General features: G+C 37.2%; 1 protein-coding gene across 2 annotated transcripts; it reads left to right on the top strand.

The window, feature by feature from the left end:
* Nucleotides 1-14080: 14080 nt before the first annotated feature.
* Nucleotides 14081-24256, top strand: LOC107765460 (phosphoinositide phosphatase SAC2-like). Of its 2 annotated transcripts, none has more exons than XM_016584113.2 (16): nucleotides 14081-14751; nucleotides 16885-17089; nucleotides 17175-17337; nucleotides 17901-18123; nucleotides 18406-18482; nucleotides 18786-18973; nucleotides 19047-19144; nucleotides 19259-19392; nucleotides 19493-19621; nucleotides 20039-20372; nucleotides 20777-20898; nucleotides 20992-21105; nucleotides 21694-21885; nucleotides 22425-22601; nucleotides 23421-23523; nucleotides 23773-24256. In XM_016584113.2, exons 1-16 carry the CDS (start codon nucleotides 14656-14658, stop codon nucleotides 23890-23892), a joined length of 2475 nt encoding a protein of 824 aa, XP_016439599.1. In that variant the 5' UTR covers nucleotides 14081-14655; the 3' UTR covers nucleotides 23893-24256. The 2 variants fall into 2 exon arrangements, with proteins under 2 accessions (XP_016439599.1, XP_075107320.1); XM_075251219.1 differs by having other exon boundaries at nucleotides 14286-14751; nucleotides 17175-17734.

Raw genomic sequence — 24256 nt, 5'->3', positions numbered from 1 at the left:
AAACAGTACATGTGATAACAGCATCAGATGACTCAGTCTCAGGCATGGTTGGGAAAGCATAACACTGGGGCTGGGCCCCACCACCCTAAACTACGTCCCTGGGATGGCCTATAACTGACTGGTCTCCACCTCTAACGGCCTGACCTCCACCTCTAACAGTCTGGCCTCTACCTCTGGCTGCCTGACCCCTGCCTCTGGATGGCTGAGCAGGTGGTGCAGCAACTGGTGCCGGAACCATGGCACGAGGACTCTGATGCTGTGAGTTTCCCGTTGCCCGAGGGCAAAATCTAGCAATGTGCCTCGGATCACCACTAGTATAATATAACCTCGGCTGTTGTGACTGTTGACCCTGAAACTGATCCTGTTGACCTGAATAACCACCCTAATAACTCTGGAGTGGAGGTGCACTAATAGGAGCTGGTGGTGCACTGTAGGCTAGCTGGTCGGAATAAAGCATCTGAGGGCCACGACCACTTGAGGCATCATGGGATGCCTGGAGCGCTGAATGAAACGGCCTGGGAGGATGGCCTCTACCAAAAGTACTCCTGCCTCTAGATGAGACACCGTTGAACTCACCGGAATGACGAGGTCTCTTGTCAGACCCCTGACCTCCCTAAGTAAGAACCATTTTGACTCGTCTGGCGACATTAGCAGCCACCTGAAAAGAAATCTCACTCCCAGTCTCCTTAGCCATCTGCAATCTGATAGGTTGAGCAAGTCCATCAATAAACCTCCTAACCCTCTCTATCTTGGTGGGAAACAAAAAAATAGCATGACGGGCCAAATCCACAAAATGGGTCTCATACTGAGTAACAGTCATACTGCCCTACTGGAGACGCTCAAACTGACGGCGACGCTCATCTCTCAATGTGATAGACAGAACCTTCTCTATGAAGAGCTGAGAGAACTGGTCCCAAGTAAGAGCAGGCGACCCAGCTGGTCTGGTCAACAAGTAATCTCTCCACCATTTCTTGGCGAAACCAATCATCTGAAATGCAGCAAAATCAACCCCATTGGTCTCCACTATACCCATGTTTTGTAGGACCTCGTGACAACTGTCAAGATATTCCTAGGGGTCCTCTGAAGGAGCACCACTGAAGTGAATAGTAAAGAGCTTGGTAAACCTGTCCAATCTTCATAAAGCCTCAGAAGACATAGCTAGCCCATCTCCGACCTGTGCCGCAATAACCGGCTGAACTAATCCGACTGGCTGAGTTGTTGTAGCCTGATACTGGGGGAGCTATCTACTCTGGAGCGGGAGTGGTGGAAGTCTAGGCTCCTCCTCCAGCCTGAGAGATTGCTGGTGCCATGGGAAATGCGCCAGTCTAGGTCACACTCTTCATAAGGCCCACAAAACGGACCAAAGCGTCCTGAAGTACTGGGGTAGCAATGAACCCCTCCGGAAGCTGAGTTGGTCCTGTAGGAATAGTCTGGGCTGGAACCTCCTCGCCAAGCTCTATCTGAGGATCCATTGCTGGGGCTGCTGCTCGGGCTCTAGGCTAAGCCCTTCCCCTGTCCCTGCCTCGGCCTTTGGCACGGCATCGTCCTCGACCTCTGCCCCGCGTAGAAGCTGCCACTTGAGGCTCTGGCTTCTGCTCAGCTGAGGAAGCGATACGTGTTCTCGCCATCTGCGAGAGAATAAGAGTAGAAGAGTTCAATCGGAATTGAAAAAGCAAAATCGCACGACAGAGAAGAATAGAAGTGAAACTTGTTCCTAAACTTCATAGCCCATGTACTGGTAAGTATCGAGCCTAACCTCGATGAAGTAGTGACGAGGCTAAAGCAAGGCACCTACAAATCAGCCGGTACAATTTAACAGTGTATATACAAATAACATAAATGAAGAACAAAACAGGAAATGTTGGGAGGGGAACATACTGAGGGGAATACAAGATAAAGAACTACAACAAAATGATCACCGAAGCAGTCAATATACCATGAATCAACAAGAATATTGAATACAGTAAAGGAAAAATGCACGGCATCACCTTTCACGCTTTTACTCTCAATCTCACCATAAATTTAATAGAAACGACACGGCATCACACTTCGTGCATTAACTCTCATATCATGGCACGACATCGCCCTTCATGCTTTTACACTCACAATATGGCACGGCATCACCCTTCGTGCATTAACACTCACAATATGGAACGGCGTCACCCTTCGTGTATTAACACTCACAATATGGCACAACATGACCCTTCGTGCATTAACACTCTCCCTTACCATAATGCAATGCATAAATAACAACAGGGAGATAGAATAACAAGTACAAACCTTACTTCAACATTTGGTTCCACAATATAAATCTCAACTTTTAAATGAATACTCGATTACCAACAGAAAATCCGTAACCATGATAATGATTATCAATTTAACAACACGAGTATAAACAACAATTAGGCATATGAAAGAGACAATATAAGAAAACGGAAGAAACATGGAATACAGGTAAATTCGAGGCGCATAAGTACTCGTCACCTCATATATACGCTGCTCACATAAATTTTACTTAGCAAATAATCTAAGGTTACTAATTCCCTCAAGTCAGGGTTAGACACAACACTTACCTCGCTCCGAAGGCTACTTAATTCTCAATCACATCTTTTCCTTTGGAATTCACCTCCAAACCACTCGTATCTATTTAATATTACTCAATAATATCAAATATTGCTAAAGAAATCAATTATATTGCATAAATTAAATTTTCCAAATTTTTCTCCAAAAAGTTAAAAACTTGACCCCGGTCCCGCTTAGTCAAAACCCGAGGTTCGAACCAAAATTCATTTACCCATTCGCCCCCGAGCCCGAATATATAATTGGTTTTGGAATCCGACCTCAATTGAGATCTAAATCCCCAAATTTTCAAAATTCCTAGTTTCTACCCTAACCCCTAATTCTTCCATGAAAACTCTAAATTTTAGGTTGATAATTCAAGCAATGTAATGGGTAATTGAAAGAAAATGGTTTAGAATCAATTACCAACACTTTGGGTAAGAAAATGACTCTTGAAAATCGCCTCTACCCGTTTTGTTCTTGAAAAAATGTTGAAGAAATGGCTTAAACCCGTGTTAGGTTATGTTTTATGCATTGGGCGACAGTGTGCGTCGCGTTCGCAAGGCCACTGTCGCGTTCACGAAGGGTACTGGCTGCCAAGACTTTGCGTTCCCTAGACCCTGCTCACGTTCGCAATGGTTACTCCCCCTGGCCTTCGCGTTCGCGAGACATTGCTCGCGTTCGCGATGAAGGAACGACCAACCCTCCCCCAGGTCCCCAAGTGCTTCGCGTTCGCGATGAGCCGGTCGTGTTCGCGAAGGGTAAATCCCCCGTCACTTCGCATTCACGACAAGGACTTCGCGTTCGCGAAGAAGAAGTCTCAACCTCACCAGTTTACTCTTCACGTTTGCGAGAGGACCTTCGCGAACGCGAAGAAGGATATGCTAGACACCAGAATCTGCAGAAAACCACATTTTTTCCAAGTCCAAAACATCTCGTGGCCTATCCGAAACTCACCCGAGCCCTCGGGGCTCCAAACCAAACATGCACATAAGTCTAAAAATATCATACGGACCTACTCGCATGATTAAATCACCAAAATAACACCTAGAACTCCGAATTTAGCACCAAATCAAATGAAATTCTCAAGAACACTTTAAAATTTCTATTTTCTCAACTGGACATTTGAATCACGTCAAATCAACTCCGTTTCTCACCAAATTTCACAAACAAGTCTTAAATATCATAATGAACTTGTACCGGGCTCCGGAACCAAAGTACGGATCCGGTACTAACAATGCCAAACATCAATCAATTCTTAAAAATAATTAATTTTCAGACTTTTAATTTTCATCAAAAATTCATAACTCAAGCTAGGGACCTCCGAATTCAATTCCGGGCATATGCCCATGTCCCATAATTCGATATGGACCTACTAGGACCATCAAAATATGGATACGGACCCATTTACCAAAAATGTTGACTGAAGTCAACTAAAATCAACTTTTTAAGGCATAAATTCTTATTTTCATCAATTTTCAACATAAAAGCTTTCCGGAAACCTGTCCGGACTGCGCACGCAAATCGAAGAAAGTAAAAATGAGATTTTTAAGGCTTAAGAGTGCATATTCGAGTGCTAAAACATAAGATGTCTTTTTAGGTCATCACACCAGGATCAATTAACACATTCTTAACTTGAGATTTATTTACGAGTACAGATATTACCAGTGCATCGTTGTGGGACTGTACGATGCCTTCAGTTCCCTCATCGTTGAAAGACAAGGTTCCTTATGGTACGTAATCTCGAGCCCGTTTTTCCCTCGTGATGAACACTTTGGTGCGCTTTAACATCAGCCCTTGGGGAACGTCGACCCCACCGATGATCATGTTAATGACGTGTTGAGGCTCCTCCTGCTCGATCTGCTTACTAGAATCTCTATTCCTAAAATGATTTTTGGCTCGATCGCTCAAGAACTCCCGGAGATATCCCTTGTTGAATAACCGGTCTACTACCTTTCTCAATTGTCGGCAATCCTCTGTTATGTAGCCGTGAGTGCCATGATATTTACATATTAAGTTGGGATCCCTTTGGGCTTGATCGGACTGTATAAGTCGAGGCCACTTGGTATCTTTGATGCGTCCGATGGCAGACACGATAGCAGCAATATCGATGTTAAAGTTGTACTCTGATAACCTCAGCACTTCCTTAGGCTCGATGGGCCTTGACCTCGATCGCTTCTCCTTTCACTTCTCACAGTATTTCATCCATACCTGTTACCCTTACGATCACCATTGTACGGTTGATACCGATCTCTACTTGACCTTGGTTTATGATCAATGTCTCTTTTGGATCAGTCACTAGCTCGGATGGGATAAACAGATCCAGAAGGGGACCCAAGCTGATCATCTTCGACCCTAATTTTTTATTGGTACTCGTAATGCACATCGGCCCAAGTTACAACTGGATATTCTACCAAATTTGTCTTCAACTGTTGCGAAGCCAATAAGCTTCAAGTATTGAGTCCTTGGGTGAAGGTCTGAATGGCCCAATCGTCTGCCACCGGCGGTAGGTCCATCCGTTCCATTAGAAACCTTGACACGAACTCCCTCAGCATCTCGTTATCTCTTTGCTTTACCTTGAAAAGTTCTGACTTCCTGGTCTCGACCTTGATGGCTCCGGTGTGTACTTTTAAAAAAGCATCTGCAAAGCATAGCAAATAAGTCAATAGATTTGGGGGGCAAGTTGTGATACCATATCATAGCTCCTTTTGACAAGGTATCTTCGAACGTTTTCAGCATGACAGATTCGATCTCATCATCTTCCAAGTCATTCCCCTTGATGGCACACGTGTACGAGGTCACATATTTATTTAGATCAGTTATTCCGTTGTACTTAGGAATTTCAGGCATGCGGAACTTCTTCGAGATTGGCTTCGGAGCTGCGCCTGGAGAAAAAGGTTTTTGAACAAACTTTTTGGAGTCTAGCCTTTCAATATCGGTAGTACTCCGAGGATTTGGTCAACCCTTAATTTGTAGGTCTCCATCTTCTTGTTGTTGGCTTCGATCTTCTTTTCTCCCATTTCTACCCGTTTTGTTAATTCCTTGAGCATCTTTATTATCTCAGGGTTGGTCCCGGGTTCAGCTTCATTTGGCCTATCTATGGCTGGTTCATTTCTGCGAGTGTTTTCCCGGGACGGTTCAAGATCAACTTCACTGGGAGCGCGAATTTGGATTTGTAGTTGGGCTATCGCTGCCTGATGAGCCTGCAGCATTTCGAAGATCACCTATAAATTGATCCCATCTCCTTCACCACACGAGTATTTTGGGCTACCGATCGGACTAACCCCGCGGACGCTGTTCTTAGGATCGATAGGCAAATTCGTGTTAATGGCCAAATGTGAGTTGGCGTCGATCGGGTCCGCGATCGGAATTCCGTTGGGATCGGCAGGGGCACCTCTTTACCGGGCACCGTATTATTATTCTCGCCATGGTAGCCAGACTCAATATCCGTATTTAGAGGGGCAGATTGGGAGTTTGACATTTTAAACTTTGACCTGAAATCAAAGACACTTCAAAGAACAAGTGTGAAGTAGGGTGTGTTATGGAAATTTGTATCAAATTGCCTCCATTATCCTTAACCCCCACGGTGGACGCCAACCTGTTTACCCTCAAAATTGGATAACAATTAAATTTGTGAGTGATTTTAAGGATATGTGGACTAATTCGATACAAAATGATAAATTGAGTTAGAATGGACAAGTAAAGATACATAAAATTCAAACCATGCGAGGAGGATGATTCTAGCCTTAGTGACTTTTTCACCCTCGATCCGGGTTCATAGTGAATAATATTGATGAATGAGAGAAAGAGCTTGCAATAGCAGTGAAAATAGTAGTATATTACTTTGGAATACGTGTTACAATGTGCCTAATAAATTATCAGACCCCCTTTATGTAGTAGGGGAATCCTACTTTAAGTACAACTCTATAAAAGGTAAAAAAATCTTTTATTTAACTGATTGTATGTTTTTCATCGATACGTGCCGAGATCCACGTTGTGATATTCGGCCGGTCGCGGATATTACGGCCTTCATTGGTCGTGCTTGATTTCCCGACAATGTCTTCCGAAATCTTTCAGGATTTGGATCGATCTCGAATCATAACCTCAATATTCTCGAAGGTAGACAACGATGAGACCTTTGCTTCGATTTCGATCCTTCGCAATCATATCTCGAGCTCGTTTTACCTTATTGGAGGTCGCAGTGTATCATAAGCTCGGTCTTTACCCGTATACATGATGGTAGGCTATAATCCCGTATTTTAATCGCTTATTGCACTCTAATTTATTGCACTTTACTTATGTTGAGCTTTAATTAGTAGTGCTTTACACTTATTGCGTGTTTTATGCCATGTAGGAGTGATTCCGAGTTATTTAGATGTTACAGAGCAAATTCAAGCTATTTGGAGCTTTGAAGTCTGAGTAGAAGCCCAAGGGATTAAACCTAGATCGCGTTCGGGGGTCAAGTACGAAGTCCGGATGTCAAAACTGGAAAGAAACAAATTACTCTAAGAAACATACATTGTCGCGCCGCATGGGGAGGTGTGGCTGTGTAAAATATGCCCAGAAACTGATTTGCAACTCGTACCGGAATTTCCCACAAGCGCGTCGCATGCCGCGGCGCGGCATGCGGCGCGATAGTACAAAACTCTTAGAGTATCTTCCCATTTTTTGCTAAAAAGGGTATTTTCGTCCGGGGTTTATTGGTGGATAGCTTAAATACACGGGGAAAACATCATTTCTGAACTTTTGACATACCGTAGACCTAAGGAAGCTAAGGAGAAGAGGGAGAAACAAGAGCACAAGGATTCCATCCTTCCTTCCTCACTCAATCGAGCTACGAACTACGATAATACTGTTTAAATCTAATCCCTGTGGATACGATAATTATACTATACTATATTTGACTAGCGAGCACAATTTAAGTGTGTGTTTAGCGCTCGTCAAATTTTGACGCCATTACCGGGAATTGACATTCAATAATGTTTGAAATAGTTTGTAGTGCTAATTCAGGAATTAGCTTTTAAATTTTTTTAAATTTTTTTTATTTTTAGTTTTTTTATGTTAACTTCTCTTCAAGATTTCTTTTGTTGAAGAAATCTCGAAGAGCATATTCTTGTTATTGAACTCTAAATGATGTGAAAATAAAGTACAACTCGCCTAAGAAAACGGTTGAAGAGTTAGCAGTTGAATATTATCAGCGGTGTGCTACGTGTTTTAAATGTGGTAGAAATCATCTATGGGTTGATTGTCAAGCAGATAGGTATTCTTCCTATGCTTCATCTTTTGAACACTCTCACTTTGGCTCTAGTCCGTACAGGTATGAGGATTCATATGAGTACAATTCTAACTCTGGTTGGGATGAATACCCTTATTTTGACTGGAATGAAAGCGAAGTGAGACAACCACCTCAAAAGAAGAATGGTAGTTTAGAAGAGCTTATGTATAAGTTCATAAATAAGGTGAAAGAGGAATTTATACAAGATGATGAAGCCAGTAACAACCTAAAAATGCAAGTGAATCAATTAGTAAATAGACTTAGCTCGTTGCATTGTGATGGTAAATATATGGAAGAGATACCGTGTGAAAATGAGTCTACCCGAGATGATGAACATCTACATAGAGAGTTTTTCACTCTGCAAGAGGACTTTGTTTCAACTGAAATGATTGAAAATGAGGCTTTGGTTGATTATGAAGCAATACAAGAAGAGTTAAAACCCCTATCCACCAATCTACAATTACAATTTTTAGTATAAGAGAATGAAGAAGCATTGGTCTTGGACATACCACATGAATATTTGCATGACCTTTCTTCTTCATTTTCTTATTCTAACCTTGATCATGTGAATTTTATTTTTGGGGATTTACAGGAATATGCAGGGATTAATCTTGTGAATGAATGCAAAAATAAGTTGAGGATAATCCTACAAGAACAACCCACCGCTCAAAATGAGGCCAAGAAAGAAAGAAAAGAGCGAGTCTTGCAAAAATCCCTAAAGGACTTTGGCCTGATGAGCTCCATAAAGAATTTCGAGGAGCAAAAGCGGAAAATGCATTCGGGATTAGGGGTGGAGTTCACAAGTTCTCAGAAATGGAAAAAGTTCAGGGGAGTTTTCTTTACCTCTTACTTTTTATTTGTGTGTCATGGGGACATGCCACAATTTAAAGTGTGGGGGTGGGGACGTAAATATGTAAATAAATATTTATTTTCATTTCTTGTGGGTGTTTTCGTTTCTTTTGATTGAAATTTTTAAGTTCGAAGAAAAAAAATATATATTATTTTCTTTATGTAGTATAATAATTCCCTCTTGATTTTTCTTTGTGTCGCGGTTCTTTTTCAAGGGTTTTGTTTGAATCGGGTATAGTTAGTTTTTTTTAGGAGTAGGAGATATTGTGTTGTGATTTTAAATGAAAGCAATATCTCTTCACTATATTATGCCTTGAGAATAGAAAGTGCTTTAGTTATGACGCTTAGGCTCAGTTTTTGACTCTTGTATAAGTACCTTAAATTATATGATCTTAACTTTGTTTAACTGTTTTGACTAGAGTGTCTCGATGAGTCAGATCCTGAGTGAGTTATGTGCCATGTGTGTGTGAGGTTTCGTGTATTCCGTGCATTGCATTTGATGTCTAGAACTTGCCCCGTGTATTTGCAAAGCGAAATAGTAATTTTATTAAGTCTTGGAAGTGATATAGGCGTATCTTTGTTGATCCAGTTATATGTTGTACCCACCTAATTATTATGTATCTTACTTAACCCCTTTGAGTCTATAATACTGTTTCTTTGGCAACAATATTACAAGCCTTACTCATTTTACCTTTCGCGAGCACTTGAAATTGTTATAAACTTTGTAAAAGTTAAAGTGTGGGGTGTTAGTTGGCTTTTGAGTGGAACTAATAAAATAAGGATAAAGGTGCACTGTTTTGAAAAAAAATAAGAGCTGCGTGAATTGAAAAAAATATAATTACATTGTTGTGCAAATATTCATTGATAGTAGTAACTTTTGATGTATGTGTTCTTAAAGAAGTGGGGAGTTGACATATATTGTTATAAGGGTGGAGTTATGGTTTGACAAAAGTGTGAGATTTTGAACTGTCAATTGTATGTATTAAAGTGCTTAGGGAGGTGTAGTCAATATATCCAAATGTATCCTACCCGTCCCGCAACCTACATTACAACCAATTAAAAACCTTACTTGATCCTTGACTCAATGAGCTCAATTAGTAGAGTTATGAGCAAGCTTATGGTACGTCTTTTGTAGCACATGAGTATTACTTCTGAGAGTGATTGAATTCTTTCTATCTTGAGTTCCTAATTGTTCTTAAACCTTATTATTTTTGGAACTACTCTCTATTGTTGTGTGAGGGCAATTTATTCACGAAGCAAAGGTAATGTCATTAACCTCTGTGTTAGAGTAAGTGAGCAGGTTGTGAAAAATGCGTGGTGCTTTTGAGTTAAATCTTGAGACTAGAATGTTACGGTATTGTGCTTAATCTGTTTTATTTATTCTTGGTGTGATGAGTTAGGAGAGTTGTTTAAAAAAGGTTGTTTCTATGTGAAGTGTAGTTTGATTGCTCGAGGATGAGCAATGGTTTAAGCGTGGGGTGTTGATGGTAGGCTATAATCCCGTATTTTAGTCGCTTATTGCACTCTAATTTATTGTACTTTAATTGTGTTGAGCTTTAATTAGTAGTGTTTTACACTTATTGTGTATTTTATGCCGTGTAGGAGTGATTCTGAGTTACTTAGATGTTACAGAGCAAATTCGAGCTATTTGGAACTTTGAAGTTTGAGTGAAAGCCCAAAAGATTAAACCAGGATCGCGTTCGGGGGGGGGGGGGAGGGTTACCAAGTTTGGATGTTAAAACTGGAAAGAAATGAATTACTCTATGAAAATTACACTGTCGCGCTGCATGGGGCGACGCGGCTGTGTAAAATATGCCAAGAAACTGATTTGCAACTCGTACTGGAATTTCCCACAAGCGCGTTGCATGCCGCGGTGTGGTAGTACAAAAATCTTAAAGTATCTTCCCATTTCCGTTAAAATGGGGTATTTTTGTCTAGGGTTTATTGGGGGATAGCTTAAATACATGGAAAAAATATCATTTCTAGACTTTTGACATACCTTAGACCTAAGGAAGCTAAGGAGAAGAGGGAGAAGCAAGAGCACAAGGATTTCGTCCTTTCTTCCTCACTCAAGATCCGATTTTGGATTGTATTTATATTTTTCTATACTTTTATTTCATTTGTGAAGAACTTCTCCATGTCTATGGAGTGGATCCTTTTGTGTTTTGATGGATTCAATGTATTGATGATTGTTTGTGGATTATAACTCTATTTTATGTATTTGAATAGTCTTTGGAAGATTTAATTATTGCATCTATATCTACTTGTTCTTGTAATCGAAAGAGGCATAACTTGTGATATCTTTGCATAATATTGTTGGTTGAGTTCATAGATTCTTCTAAGTAATCGAAAGAGGCTAGTTGAATCATTGATTAAACCTATTTGGGAGGATAATTGAAAGAGGTTCTCCTAAAAACCAATCCATTACGAATTCTTGCATATCTTCACCGAGCTTAAATTGGTTCATATTGTGAGGTTGAAGCTTAATCGAGAGAGGAGTTTCTGCTAAACATTTGTACTGATAATTAAGTGAATTCGAGAGACTCACTTGAACATTAGAAGTGACATATCTAGAGTTAAATACCAAACAATTATCTTGCACTTATTCCGTCAAACCCTATTTTCTCATATTGATAACTTCCTTACTTACATTTGTTGCGATTGTCACTAGTCAATAGTTTAGATTCTTAGTTAATTTCAATTCTTAATTGTATAAATCTCAACTGTTGATACTTCTGGATAGCAATCGAGCTACGAACTACAATAATACTATTTAAATCAAATCCTTGTGAATATGATAATTATACTATACTATCTTTGACTAGCGATCATAATTTAAGTGTGTGTTTTGCGCTCATCAATACAACTTTGTAAACTGATTTAAATATTATACACTATTTGTTACCATAGAAGGAAATTGAACCACCATATATATATAAAGGTAAAATCAATTGTTACTAGAATTCAAAGGGCGATCCATCCCTTTCTGTGCAGAGCATAAATTTAGGTGTAAAAATTTACTAAAATTGCAAAATATAAGAGATATGAACTTATGTATGCTATATTAAAAGCACGAAGCCCTTAGCGAAATATTATTCGCTTTTTTTACCCATTAAAAATAGATTTCATATTGGACAACATTGTAATTTAAATTATTTTTCTAATATTTAAGACATTAAAATCAATTAAAATTTTAATTATTAATTTTTTCTTTTTTGAAATATTTATAGAGTCTTAATATTTAGGACTTTAAAATCGATTAAGATTTACCTTACATAAATTCTTTTCCTAATTAAAGTATGTAATATATTTATAGTTAGTAGTACCAAAATTAGAAAATTTTTAAGGCTAAATATTAACTACCACTACTTGTCAAGAAGACACGTAGAAGGAGTTCTTGGACATAAAGTTTTTGAAAATTAAGTATAATTTGCTTATGTTTTTTTCCTAATATTTTGTATCTTGAGACCAACTAAAATTTTATTTATTAAATTTATCTCTTTATTTGAATTAAGTCCTTATATTTAGGATTTTGATATCAATTAAAATTGAATCAAAATCAATTAAACATTTGTCTTATATAAATTATCTATATCTATATCTATATCTATCTATATATTATACTATATTAAAAGCACGAAACCCCTTAGCGGAGTGTCATTCATCTTTTTTACACTTTAAAAAATAATTTCACATTGGATAAAATGTAAATTAATAACTTTTCTAATATTTAAGTGAAACATATTAAAATTTTGGTATTAAATTTTTTCTTATTTGAACTACGTAGAAACTCCTAATATTTAAGTTATATGAATTTATTTCTTAGATTTCTAAACATTAGAGTTTACTATTGTAAACTACCATAAGCACATTAGGACGAGTAAGAAAATATCTTTAAATAAACGACATGCTTACGTATAAAAATAATAATAATTCATAGTAATAATATATGACATACTTTAATTTTTTATTTACATATTGTAATATATGGCCATATTAAATCACAAACCCAATTACAATATTTGACAAGTGAAACATAGATAATATATTTAAATTTATATATTGAAATTAGCAGTAAATTGTACTCTAATTTATAAGATCATTTAAATTATAATGTTTTACATATTATTTTTTTAAATCTATGCTTATTTAAATAATATAGGAAGTCAAATAATATTATTCATGTGATTTTTTAAATTTTATTCACATCGATAAGATTCACGCGCAACGCGCGTATTCTAAAACTAGTAACTTTAAAAGTTTAAATCCACCCATTTAAAGCTAAGAACTTTTAAAGTTGATCCCAAACAGTTTAAATCCTCCGTTTTTTTTAATCCACCCATTTTTTATCCATTTATCTTCTTGCCTCACAAGTTTTGTATAGTTGACTAGGGAAAAAGAAAAAGCCTAAATCCTGTAGTTTGGCTGCTGAATAGTGAATGGGATCAAATATCAATTATTGGACGGCATATATATAGGTATATTCCCATTGAAAATTTGGCATATATATAGGTATATCAATTATTATTTTCGAGTGGAGGGACCATAGCTGTATGTATACATACCTGATACCATTCCTCCAAGTTGTTATATATACTCCAAAGACTTTAGAAGAAATGCTAATTAAAGTAATCATAGGTCAATTTTTATTTCACCACTAAGAAACAATCCCATTTTCAATGTCTTACGATCATGTTGTCCACAATCATTTTGTTAGCATGCCTACGTTAGTTGTCTCCTCGGCTCTGATTAGTATAGTTATACACCTAGTAATTTCTTTGCAAATTATAAAAATTATTGCTACATACAATATTGAAACTTGAAAGTCACGATTTTGAATAAATATATGTGCTTGATATGAATTTGACACTGCAATCTAATTGTTGCCACAGCCAGGTGCATTTTTTAGATTCTACCAAAAGCTCTATTTTTTCTTTATTATGAGATAATTCTTAAAATATTGATTGTAAGAAAGGCTGAGTATGCTCTTGTGACCACAAACAGAGGCGGACCTACCATTAGGGTAGGGGTCATCGGCCGCAGGTAATTTCGGAATAAATATATGTATATATATATGTGTATATATTTTAAATAATATGTATACATATTTTAACCGGCACCCTAAGATTTTAATCTTATGAAGCTGCATTGGTTGATTTGAGGGAGCATAATTTGACTTTTAGTGCACTGCTTAGGATCAGCTCCAACTTTAGTATTTGCTCAAACTTTTATTCGATAATGATGCTCCCCCACTTTCAAATTATGCCTCAGGCGAAAAATACTAGTATAATATTTAAGACTAGAATTTCAAGGGTAATTTTAGCAAGTGTCAAGAGTAATTTAATTTCCTATCTATTAAACATCACCTATAAAAAGAAGGAAATATATTACTCGAATTGACAACCGAGTGAATGGAAAGAACGAAAAAAAACAAGACCACCGTAAATTCAAGAAAGGAAATAAAAGTAGAAAAAGGAATTAAAGACAAGATCATGGAGGCCTTACACAAGGCAATTTGAAAATTTCGGCATATCTTAGCTGTATATGTACAAATCAAATAAATAATAAATCTAAATAATATTTGCGTGTTTTATGTGGATGTAGACGCCGGAGCTCTAGTCCCCTTGCTTACCTCTTCCGATCTGAAATCTTCCAAATCATTCTCCATCTTCCTTATTTCTCTCTTCTAAGAGTTTCTCTCTGTGTTGACTTCTCTTTTTGCTCAACTTTTCCTTTTTTCAGCTTTACTCGCTTCCATATTTATTTTTCTATAGTATCTGATTTGTTTTCACTCAACAGTTTAGTTTCCAAGTTTTTTTTTTCCGCTTGTGATTGACAATATCAGGTTATTTATATTTGGAGAAGAAGGTTACCAGTTAAGGTTTCTGCTAGTGAGTTGACCAGCGATCTCTTTGCTATTTTGTGCTCAACTGAGATAAAACTGCCGGTCCTGAGGCTCGGGATCGGAGAATATGGGTTCAGAGAGCAGTCAACAACCTGAAAACAATGAGCAACACGACTCGAGACCCTTATATCTCCAGAAGTTTCGGCTCTACGAGACTAGCTCGGTATATGCTTGACGATTTGAGTTACTTCCTCAATTTTTTTTTCTTTATGTTATTAAACTGGAAAATTCCGCTATATGTTTATTTTCCAGTTGCAGACTAGATCATGTATTAGTAACTTTTAGTATTTCAAAGATGTCATTTAACTTCGTTATTTGGTCATTTAGCTTGTTGGCCGAGCAAGTTTTCTGCTTTTTTTAGTTCTCCTAATTTTTACCTACATGCTTATCGACTTGGTTTGAGATTTGTTTAATTAAGATTTCGATTCAATTTTTTTTTTTGTGTCAGTTTAAAACAATATCTCCAAAGCAAATGTTTACATTCAAAAGCAAAGCATAGGAACATATTTTGTGTGATGCATCTCTATAAAGATACAACCTTTAGACCATATGAAAAAAAAGGTTACAATTTTGTTGCTTGTGGATGGTCTTTTGGATCTTACATGGCCAATATTGCAGGTTCTTGGTCTCAAAATGGAAATTTTCACGTTTGTATTTAAATCCAAATTGCTTGTCTATTTTCCGAAGGGAAATTCATTTTTCATGAAGAAGGGGAAATGATATGCTTTATCACATTGTTAAGGGAAGTGACTCGCGTGAGGTTGTTTCCCATAGTGCTAAATGAATAAGACTCCTCATTTTAGTAAAGAAAGTAACTAGTACAATGTGGCGTCTTTCTTTATTTCTCTCAAGTTCAAACAGCAGAGAACTTGATAACTTAACAATCTCAACATGTCAATCTGTTTATGAAACAATCAAAGAGGGGAAGTCAGACGGCAAGGCCATATTGTATTTCTATCAAGCTACAGATGATGTGATGTACATCAAGCTCTTCCCTTTTAGCTAAAGGATAAGCATATGTTGTCTCGGGTTGATTCTTTCTTGATAGTACAGGGTTATTAACATTCCTGTTGCTTTCTTGCGTTCTTTTATTGGTGGATGGTTTGTCGTTGCTCTTCCTTTCCTTTTCTAAAACAAATTCCTAGAAATGCACTTAACTATCCACTACCTTCAGCTTGTGCAAACTGTTGTTGGTTACATTGAAGTTGCATTTCCTCAAAATCTTTTAGAAATGATCACAGTCCAAATTCCTTGGCAAGACGTCCAATAAGCTCCCTAATCGATCCTCCCCTATTGTCCTAGTTTCCTCAAAGAACAAGAGTGCTTAAAGAATTTGCGAATCCTTTAGCAAATTTGTTAATTGATTGTTGCATTAGACTATAAGCACTGCTAGGCCTGATTCATGGTGACCATTTTCTATCTTAACGTGTAAACATGTTTCTACTTGTTGTTGGTGTTAGACCATGTTGGATCAGAACTTGTTAAGTTACTTGAATAGAATCTGCTTAAAATGTTAAATATTTCATTTCATCCCAAAATGTTTGGCCTATCGTTTTTCTATAGTGTCAAACAAGATTTGACCACCATTTTGTTGGTAATAAGTGGAATGTGTAAAACAGAGATAGAATACTTATCTAAACTCATCTTAGGTCGACTTTGATAACTAAAGAGATGCTTGTTACACTTCTTATTCCATCATGCAAAATTATACCTTGATTTTGTTTATTCAAAAAAGTAAAGCCAAATAAGGAATTTTTTGTCTTTCCTATGTGGTGTGTACTTTGTGATTTTGTAGATTTTGCCAATCACCAATTTAGTCAGCTATCTCTCTTCCAAGTAAATATTTTCTCTGTCCTCACTTCACGTCACACAGTGTTGTAACCTTATTCCATTTTTATTTTGTACATTTCAGGACTAAATGTCAAAAAAATCTTTTACTTTAACTATTCCCCCAGTTGCATAGAATATCTCTCTCTCTCTCTCTCTCTCTCCTATCTATCTATCTATCTATCTATATATATATATATATATATATATATATAGAGAGAGAGAGAGAGGTTTGTGTGTCAATAAGTTGGTTCTCTTTCTTTCATGCTGACCTTATTAACTATGTGGGATGGGAGCATATATATGTGTATAGTCACATATCCTTAGTTATTCCTTTTTTTCCTTCTACTGATTTCACTGGATACTGGATATGGATGAAGATTATGAAGTTATTATAGAAAATTTAATAGAGAGTTTATTTGCTTTTATATAATTGTCACAACGGTTAACTTACTTTTACATGTCGCAGAACTTCTATATGGTTGGAAGGGATAAAACTAGAACTTTTTGGAAAGTTTTGAAGATTGACAGATTAGAGCCTTCGGAGCTAATCATGTATGAAGATTCTGCCACATACTCAGAACTTGAATGCATTGACCTCCTTAAAAGAATACATGAAGGGAACAAGTCAACTGGAGGGCTTAAATTTGTTTCGACCTGCTACGGAATTGTTGGTATGTTATACCACTAAAGTTTCATTCTCTTTCTGAATAGATTTTTTTATTTGTAATGCAACTCTTTGTTTTTGGTGGATTTTAGGTTTTGTAAAGTTTTTGGGACCTTATTACATGGTGCTTATTACAAAAAGAAGGAAAGTCGGAATGATATGCGGTCATGCGGTTTATGCCATTACGAAGAGCGAGATGTTTCCAATCCCCAATTCAACTGTGCTATCCAATATGGATTCTAAGAATGAGAACAGGTCTTTTGTCAATTCTGCATGTAAATGTAAAATGTCCATAGTACTTTTGAGAAGGCATTATAATGGAAATAACAATACTTCTAGTTTCTTTGTATCTTTATGAGATATTATCCTAGTTGTGGTTGTTTCTTTTTTATTTTGTTTTCTTTTATTTGGACTGCTCTGAGATTTGTAATCTTTAAACTTGTCTCACGTTTGAGGTAATCTCTATACTATCTTGTCAATAGCCCCTGCAGTGTTTTAGCTGCGTGGACAGTATAAACTATAGTGAGAACATTACAGATGAACATTTTGTAGCTATACTGTTGTAGAGCCCATTGCCAGTTTATTTCCTGCAAATTTACAGGGCAAACTACAGTGGTGTTCTGATGTTAATTTACATGTTGAGTGAGACAAGGTACCATCAGGATTTCAGTGGCACACATGCTTGCCTTTTTTTTCATAGTTTCTTTCGTCAGCATTTCCTCATTCTTTATATTTTTCCTTTTTAGGCACTACATCTGCTTTATTAACTCACTTTTGCTTTTTGGTTCTTTCTGTTTCTCCCTTTATTCTGGGAATAGATACAAGAAGCTCCTGCGCACGGTGGATCTCACAAAGGACTTCTTTTTCAGCTACTCCTATCATATTATGCTTAGTCTTCAAAAGAATCTGAGCAATTGTGAGACTGGACTCACCCTTTATGATACAATGTTCGTATGGAATGAGTTCTTAACCCGAGGAATTCGCTATCAGCTCAAAAATACTCTTTGGACTGTCGCTTTAGTATATGGATTCTTTAAACAGGTATCTTTTTATTTGAAATTGTTTCAGAGGTATATATGAAACCAAAGGGAAATCTGAATTTGACCTCGATGTAGTGGAGAAGATGCTCCTTTTAGATATGATACCAACTTATTTGTTGTACTAGGTGATGATATATTCAGATTCAAAGGAACCTGTGATTTATTCTCAGACTTTAGTATTGTGATGTTTCATGATTGCTTTACCCATTAAATGACTTGGATATTTAGCCATTGCTAGGATAATACTTTAAACATGTTATCATGTAGCTGATGTTTTTTGTAGGTGACGCTTTCTATTTCTGATCGGGATTTCGTGTTGACCCTAATTGCTAGACGTTCTCGTCATTATGCCGGTACCAGGTTCGTCTAATTGACTTTAATACTATATCCTTTTTATCTGATGCTGACTTATCTCATCGGATTCTGGTAGATCTATTACTCCAGCAATAGTGTGCCATTTGAGTAATCTTGGCAGTTATCTATAACTAAGTTGCATCGAAAGATGAAGAAAATTCAAAAGAGTGTTCTCAGTTACTTTCATTTGAATGGTCTTTGTATGATCAGATACATGTGAAGTATAATTAGATCTAAATTCAGTATTTCAGTTAGTGATCATGGTTCATCTCCTAGTTGTTGAGTTATTTTTCCTTTTATGTTATGCAGATATTTAAAAAGAGGTGTAAATGAGAAGGGTCGCGTAGCAAATGATGTGGAAACGGAACAGATTGTGCTTGAAGATATGCGTGATGGTTGCCCTGTACAAATAAGTGCTGTTGTGCAGAACCGGGGTTCAATACCTCTTTTCTGGTCGCAAGAAACTTCACGTTTGAATATTAAGCCTGATATCATACGTATGAGAAAAGATGCATATTTTATTATGAAGTATGCAATATACTCAATTTTCATGATTGTTTCTTTTTATAGTCTCCAGGAAGGATTTGAAGTTTGAAGCCACCAAACGTCACTTTGAGAATCTTGTAAAGAGATACGGAAATCCAATTATAATATTGAATTTGATTAAGGTAAACTTTATCAGGGAATTTGAATCCAATTTATGCTGCCTTTTCATTTTCAGTAGTCTAACCTTCTCTTGCTCATCTTCCCCTGTATTTGTTGTTAATTTTGACGCTAAACAGACTCGTGAGAAGAGGCCTAGAGAAACAATTCTTCGTGCAGCATTTGCCAATGCTATTGAGTTTATAAATAAAGATCTTTCTGAGGAGAACCATTTGAGATTTCTTCACTGGGACCTGAATAAACACTCTAGGAGGTCTGCTTGCTGCTTCCGAAATTGTTGTTGTTGTTATTTTTTTTCTTTTTCTTGTATGTTGGTCTGATGGGTTGCTGACAACTTGACACCTCTTTTCCAGCAAAGCTACAAATGTCTTGACACTCCTGGGCAAGGTGGCAGCTACCGCATTGGATTTGACAGGCTTTCTGCACTGTCGACTTATCCCTGCCTCAAAGTCTGGGAAATTGCTTAAATTCTCATCCACTGGGTAAGTTTGGTAATCCAAATCCTCCCAGAGAGATTTGATTTTCTCAGTTCACGGGAGTTGATAGTTCTCAAATTAGCTTTATTAAGTAGGAGAGTGCCTCCAACACTTAGCTTGGGCTAAAAAGCTCAGTTGTTCTTGTGGGCTGTGTTGTTGTAAGTTGAGGCTTGGGCAATTTGAACCTCATGCAGGTCCACATAATAACCTTTTGTGTCTGGTTGAACTTTCATTTGCCTAAACAATTGAAATAACCTATGTGAGATAACCACTGTGAGATGGATTTCTTTGTGTAGGCTTCAATATTCTAGAAAGTGCTGTCCAAGATTTCTGCCTAGCAATTCTATGTCCTATATGGGTTTTTTCTCAGCCATGACGGCATCTGAACCCTTTTTTTCACATTGATTTTGTTTATTGCTCTAGCAATACTGGTGATCAAGCTGGAAAAGACCTATGTGAAGTGGGAGCTGAACCGAACTCCTCTAGTGGTGATCTATGTGGAGATTACTATGTCAAGCTTTCAACACTACAAAGAGGGGTGTTACGAACTAATTGCATAGACTGTTTGGATCGCACAAATGTTGCCCAATATGCCTATGGGCTGGTTGCCCTGGGCCATCAGCTGCATGCCTTGGGCTTTATAGATGTGGAGAACATTGATTTAGATTCAGCTTTAGCAGATAATCTAATGAAACTCTATGAAGCAATGGGCGACACACTTGCACTACAATACGGAGGGTCTGCTGCACATAACAAGGTAATTCTGCCTTGTTTGTTCACTCAAAATTCCGCAATTTATTTCTCTAGTCTGCTGATGGATACAGGATATTCTAGTAATAAATTGGTAGTGTGCAAGGATCTTTAAGTAACTTCAAGTCTGAGATGATCTGCAGATACCATATCTTTCAATTACAAGATCCAAGTGATATTCATCTGTTAACTGCTGATCATGTTTAAATTGAAATCTATGATTAGTTTGCCAGTGAAATAAATTCTTTCCTTTTCTGGATATCTAAAGTTGGAAATTCAATATGATGAAATTTTATCTACGAATGTCTTGTTCAAATTGGCGAATTACATTCGACCAGCAAACGCACATGCCGATAAGTTCTAACGAGTCTAGTGGTTCCGTATGCTATACTGATGGATTTGATCAAACAGATATTTTCAGAGAGACGAGGCCAATGGAAAGCAGCAACTCAGTCTCAGGAGCTCTTTAGGACACTTCAGCGCTATTACAGTAATGCCTACATGGACGCTGAGAAACAAGATGCCATTAATGTGTACGTGAATTAGTTTCTTCATAATATGTTTCTTGTATCTGTTCTCGACAGATGAAGGCAAATTAAAATAAATACATGTGGTCCCAATTCCAGGTTCTTGGGACATTTCCGACCGCAAGAAGGTAAGCCAGCTCTATGGGAATTGGATTCAGACCAGCACTATAATGTTAGTGGGCATGGATCAAGTTTAGCCATGGAGAATTCTAGGTAACCTGATCTTTAATTAATGCATATTTTTCCTAGCTTATCTTTAATAATGCATTCCCTTGTCTCTTCCTCAGCGTCAATACTTCTATTAGTACAAATTTGTTGAATATTAAGTGTTTTGTTATTGAAGTGTTAAAATTCATCAAGTGAATTACTATATCAAGTTGAGAGCCTTTAAGTCTTAAGACAGTTGAGTTGTGAAGTTGCAAAAGTTAGTCCCAAGTGACCCTGTGGCTTATATATATATGTGATACATTCTAGGAAAGTGAGCTTTCCCAAGTGACCAGCCTTTTACTAGCTAAAGGCTAAAACTCTGTACTATGCTACAACCATCGTCTATCAATCACTTCATCCGTGCAAAATTCATGGTTTACCTTAAGCTTGCTTTTTTTTTTTGCCCTTTTTATCTGAGATGAATATTAAAGTTAATTGGTGATGTACTGGAGAATTCACTTACAAAAAACTGATTAGGGATTTTCAACTTCTGGTCAAAAGTCAAAACCCAAAAGAGAAAAATACTTTAATTAAGCCAGACCAGTGTATGAAAAACCCCCAAAGCTATTACTGAAGCCGTTTCTTCATGTGCAGGTCGTTTATTAAAAGGTCACTATCAGAAGGAAACTTGATCTGCGGAAGCAGCTCTCCTGTCAAGGAGACTGACACAGAGCAGACTGATGACTCTGACCAACCTTTGCCTGAGAGTGCAAAAGGTGGTAGTAAGGGTCTTTCAGAGTCTACCCCAGAAATCTCAACTTGTGGAACTGATATTTCATTTCCAAGGTAGCTTAGTTTAAATTTCTTTGCTGCATAGATTTGTTTATTGCAGCAGAATACATCAGTTGATTCAAAAGTCCTTCGATTGAATGGATGCTAAGTGCTAACCATTGTGACAGTTGTATCTAAATGTGGTTCCACTCCCATCGACAAAACCACTGCAACTTTTGAATGTTATATGTATCTTTTCAATGAAGACTGTAATGATTGTGTTTTTAAGAAATAAATTTAGCAGGTTAGTGGCTATTATATTTATAGCCAAAATAGACGTACTAATTCCTCTCTTTTAAGGAGCTTCTTATTGTCTAAGCATTTTATGTTTTTTAAGAAATAAAGTTAATAGCAGGTTAGTTGCTACACTATTCATGGATGCTAACCGAATGTTGTCACTCTTTAAGATTCTTGTTGGCTCTTTCCAATTTCTCTGCTGCTTCCTCTCTTTGTTGAGATCGAGTGGCGATGCTTTTTGAAAGGGTTGTGTATTTCGTTCTCGCCTTATTTCTTGTTTTCTCATAGTAAATTGGTGCTTATTTCACTTTTAATAGGTACACACCCTCAATGTCTGGTAGACAGCTTTTCCTGGATATGCAATTAGAGCAGTGTCTCAGCAGTGAAAGTGTTAGATTGCGTGAACGTGTTGATTCAGTTGATTTTTCAAATTTCCTAGATATTGAGTGGCTCTCTTCATCTGGAAATTCATGTGAAGAAGAAACATACGAGAGGTATCTTCTTTCCTCTTGATTAAAGCTTTGATAGAATTGAATCCGCATACTTGGTTTTTAACCACTGCTTTCAAAGAAGACCTGGTGGGATCACTAGAGTCAGGAGGGGGAAAACGTATCATATTAATTAATGCTTGCTTCATTGGTTCTCACACCAATATTACCACAACACTTTGCTAGGACCAAAACTTTGGATTTATGCAACTTATTGCATTGAAATAGCGCACACTAAAATAAATTTAAGGAGACTTTATAAAGACTAGCTAGAGGTTCAGGTTTGACTTTCAGATTATCTCACTAAGTTAGTGACTTAATGACGCAAAAAGGAAGTAGGAGGCTGATGGTTGTGTTGAGACTTCTTGCACTTCTATATATAATATAATTGTTCGGATCTACTTCAAAAAAATTGACCTTTGACGCTAGGTGAAATGTTACTTTTCGAATACTCTTTTGCTCAGGCTTATTAATACCTAGTACAAGTAAAAGGGAAAATCTTAAACGAACTATTTATTGAAGGAAAGAAAAGAAACGACTCTGTGAACGCCTGTCTTCACAGGACAATTAGAAAATGAAAGAGTATTTAATTCTTTTATTCCACTATGAGAAAAGAAAATAAATGACTCTGTGAATGTCTGTCTTCGCAGGACGATTAGAAAAGAAAAGAGTATTTAATTCTTTTACAGCCTTCTTTCCGCTATTCTGATCAAATAAATTGCTCTTATGAACGACCAAGTCAAAACTAGACTAATTGCTAATGCTTCCTTGGCTGTGTTTTCAGACTTTGGTCTTTAAATTTGACACTTAGCTCCATTTGTGCAGATCTGCTATCATAAGCTCACCATCTGGTGTCGTCTCGTCAGATGGTGTAACAGTTGAATCTAAAGCTGAAATAAGCTTTTCAGCAAGTGAGTCAAGCTTGAAGGTCAGTCCGCACAAACCTCCGCTAATGTAGTCTTTTTTTTGTGTGTGTGTGCGTGTGTTTGGGAGGGGGGGTTGCGCGAAATTGGATCTTGCTTTTAGCCGGAAGCCTTGGTTAGAATATGAAGAATCTTAAATATACCTTATACCTTCTTATTTTCTGCCTCTTGTTATTAGCTTCTCTCTACATCTCTAATAATAATACTGATGCACATGAGTAATCCCTTTTTCTTCTTCAATTTTGTTATTTTAGCGGCAGGACCAAACTAGTGGAGATCTCAATTTTGATGCCGAAGGAAGTAGTAAAAGTATTACTGAATTTTCTGAGATGTTTGTGCATTGGGTTAACAATGGAGATATGCTTTTTCCTTGAGGTCATTTCCGGTCTCGTTGAAGCTGTATTCTTTCAGACAATTACATTCAATCAAACCATCCGAAGGATGTGCATTACTTACCGAATAAATGACAGGTGATGTTGATTAGGTAAGAGGGGAACAATGAATTTTGTTAGAGAAAATATGCCTAAACAAAGCCATTGAGCTTGTAAATTGAAGCACTTTAGAAAATGATATAGATAGTACAAAGTAAATAGAAGCAGATGATTCTTTCAGTTGTTTTTTGTTCCTTCATTTTCTACCTAACTGTTTTTGTAGGTTTCAGTTCTGTAAATATCTGCTACAGTTTTATAAGTTGGAGCTCTATTATTCTTTTCTGTATAAAAGCTGATCTTTACCATG

Source organism: Nicotiana tabacum, chromosome 4 (assembly GCF_000715075.1).
Source record: "Nicotiana tabacum cultivar K326 chromosome 4, ASM71507v2, whole genome shotgun sequence".
NCBI classification, from domain to species: Eukaryota; Viridiplantae; Streptophyta; class Magnoliopsida; order Solanales; family Solanaceae; genus Nicotiana; species Nicotiana tabacum.
This window is presented reverse-complemented; position numbering and strand designations above follow the sequence as displayed.

Coding starts and splice junctions, on each gene's coding strand:
- LOC107765460 (XM_016584113.2), top strand. CDS start 14,656: ATGGGTTCAGAGAGCAGTCAACAACCTGAAAACAATGAGCAACACGAC. Junction 14,752..16,884: donor GGCTCTACGAGACTAGCTCG/GTATATGCTTGA, acceptor TACATGTCGCAG/AACTTCTATATGGTTGGAAG. Junction 23,524..23,772: donor CAAGTGAGTCAAGCTTGAAG/GTCAGTCCGCAC, acceptor TTGTTATTTTAG/CGGCAGGACCAAACTAGTGG.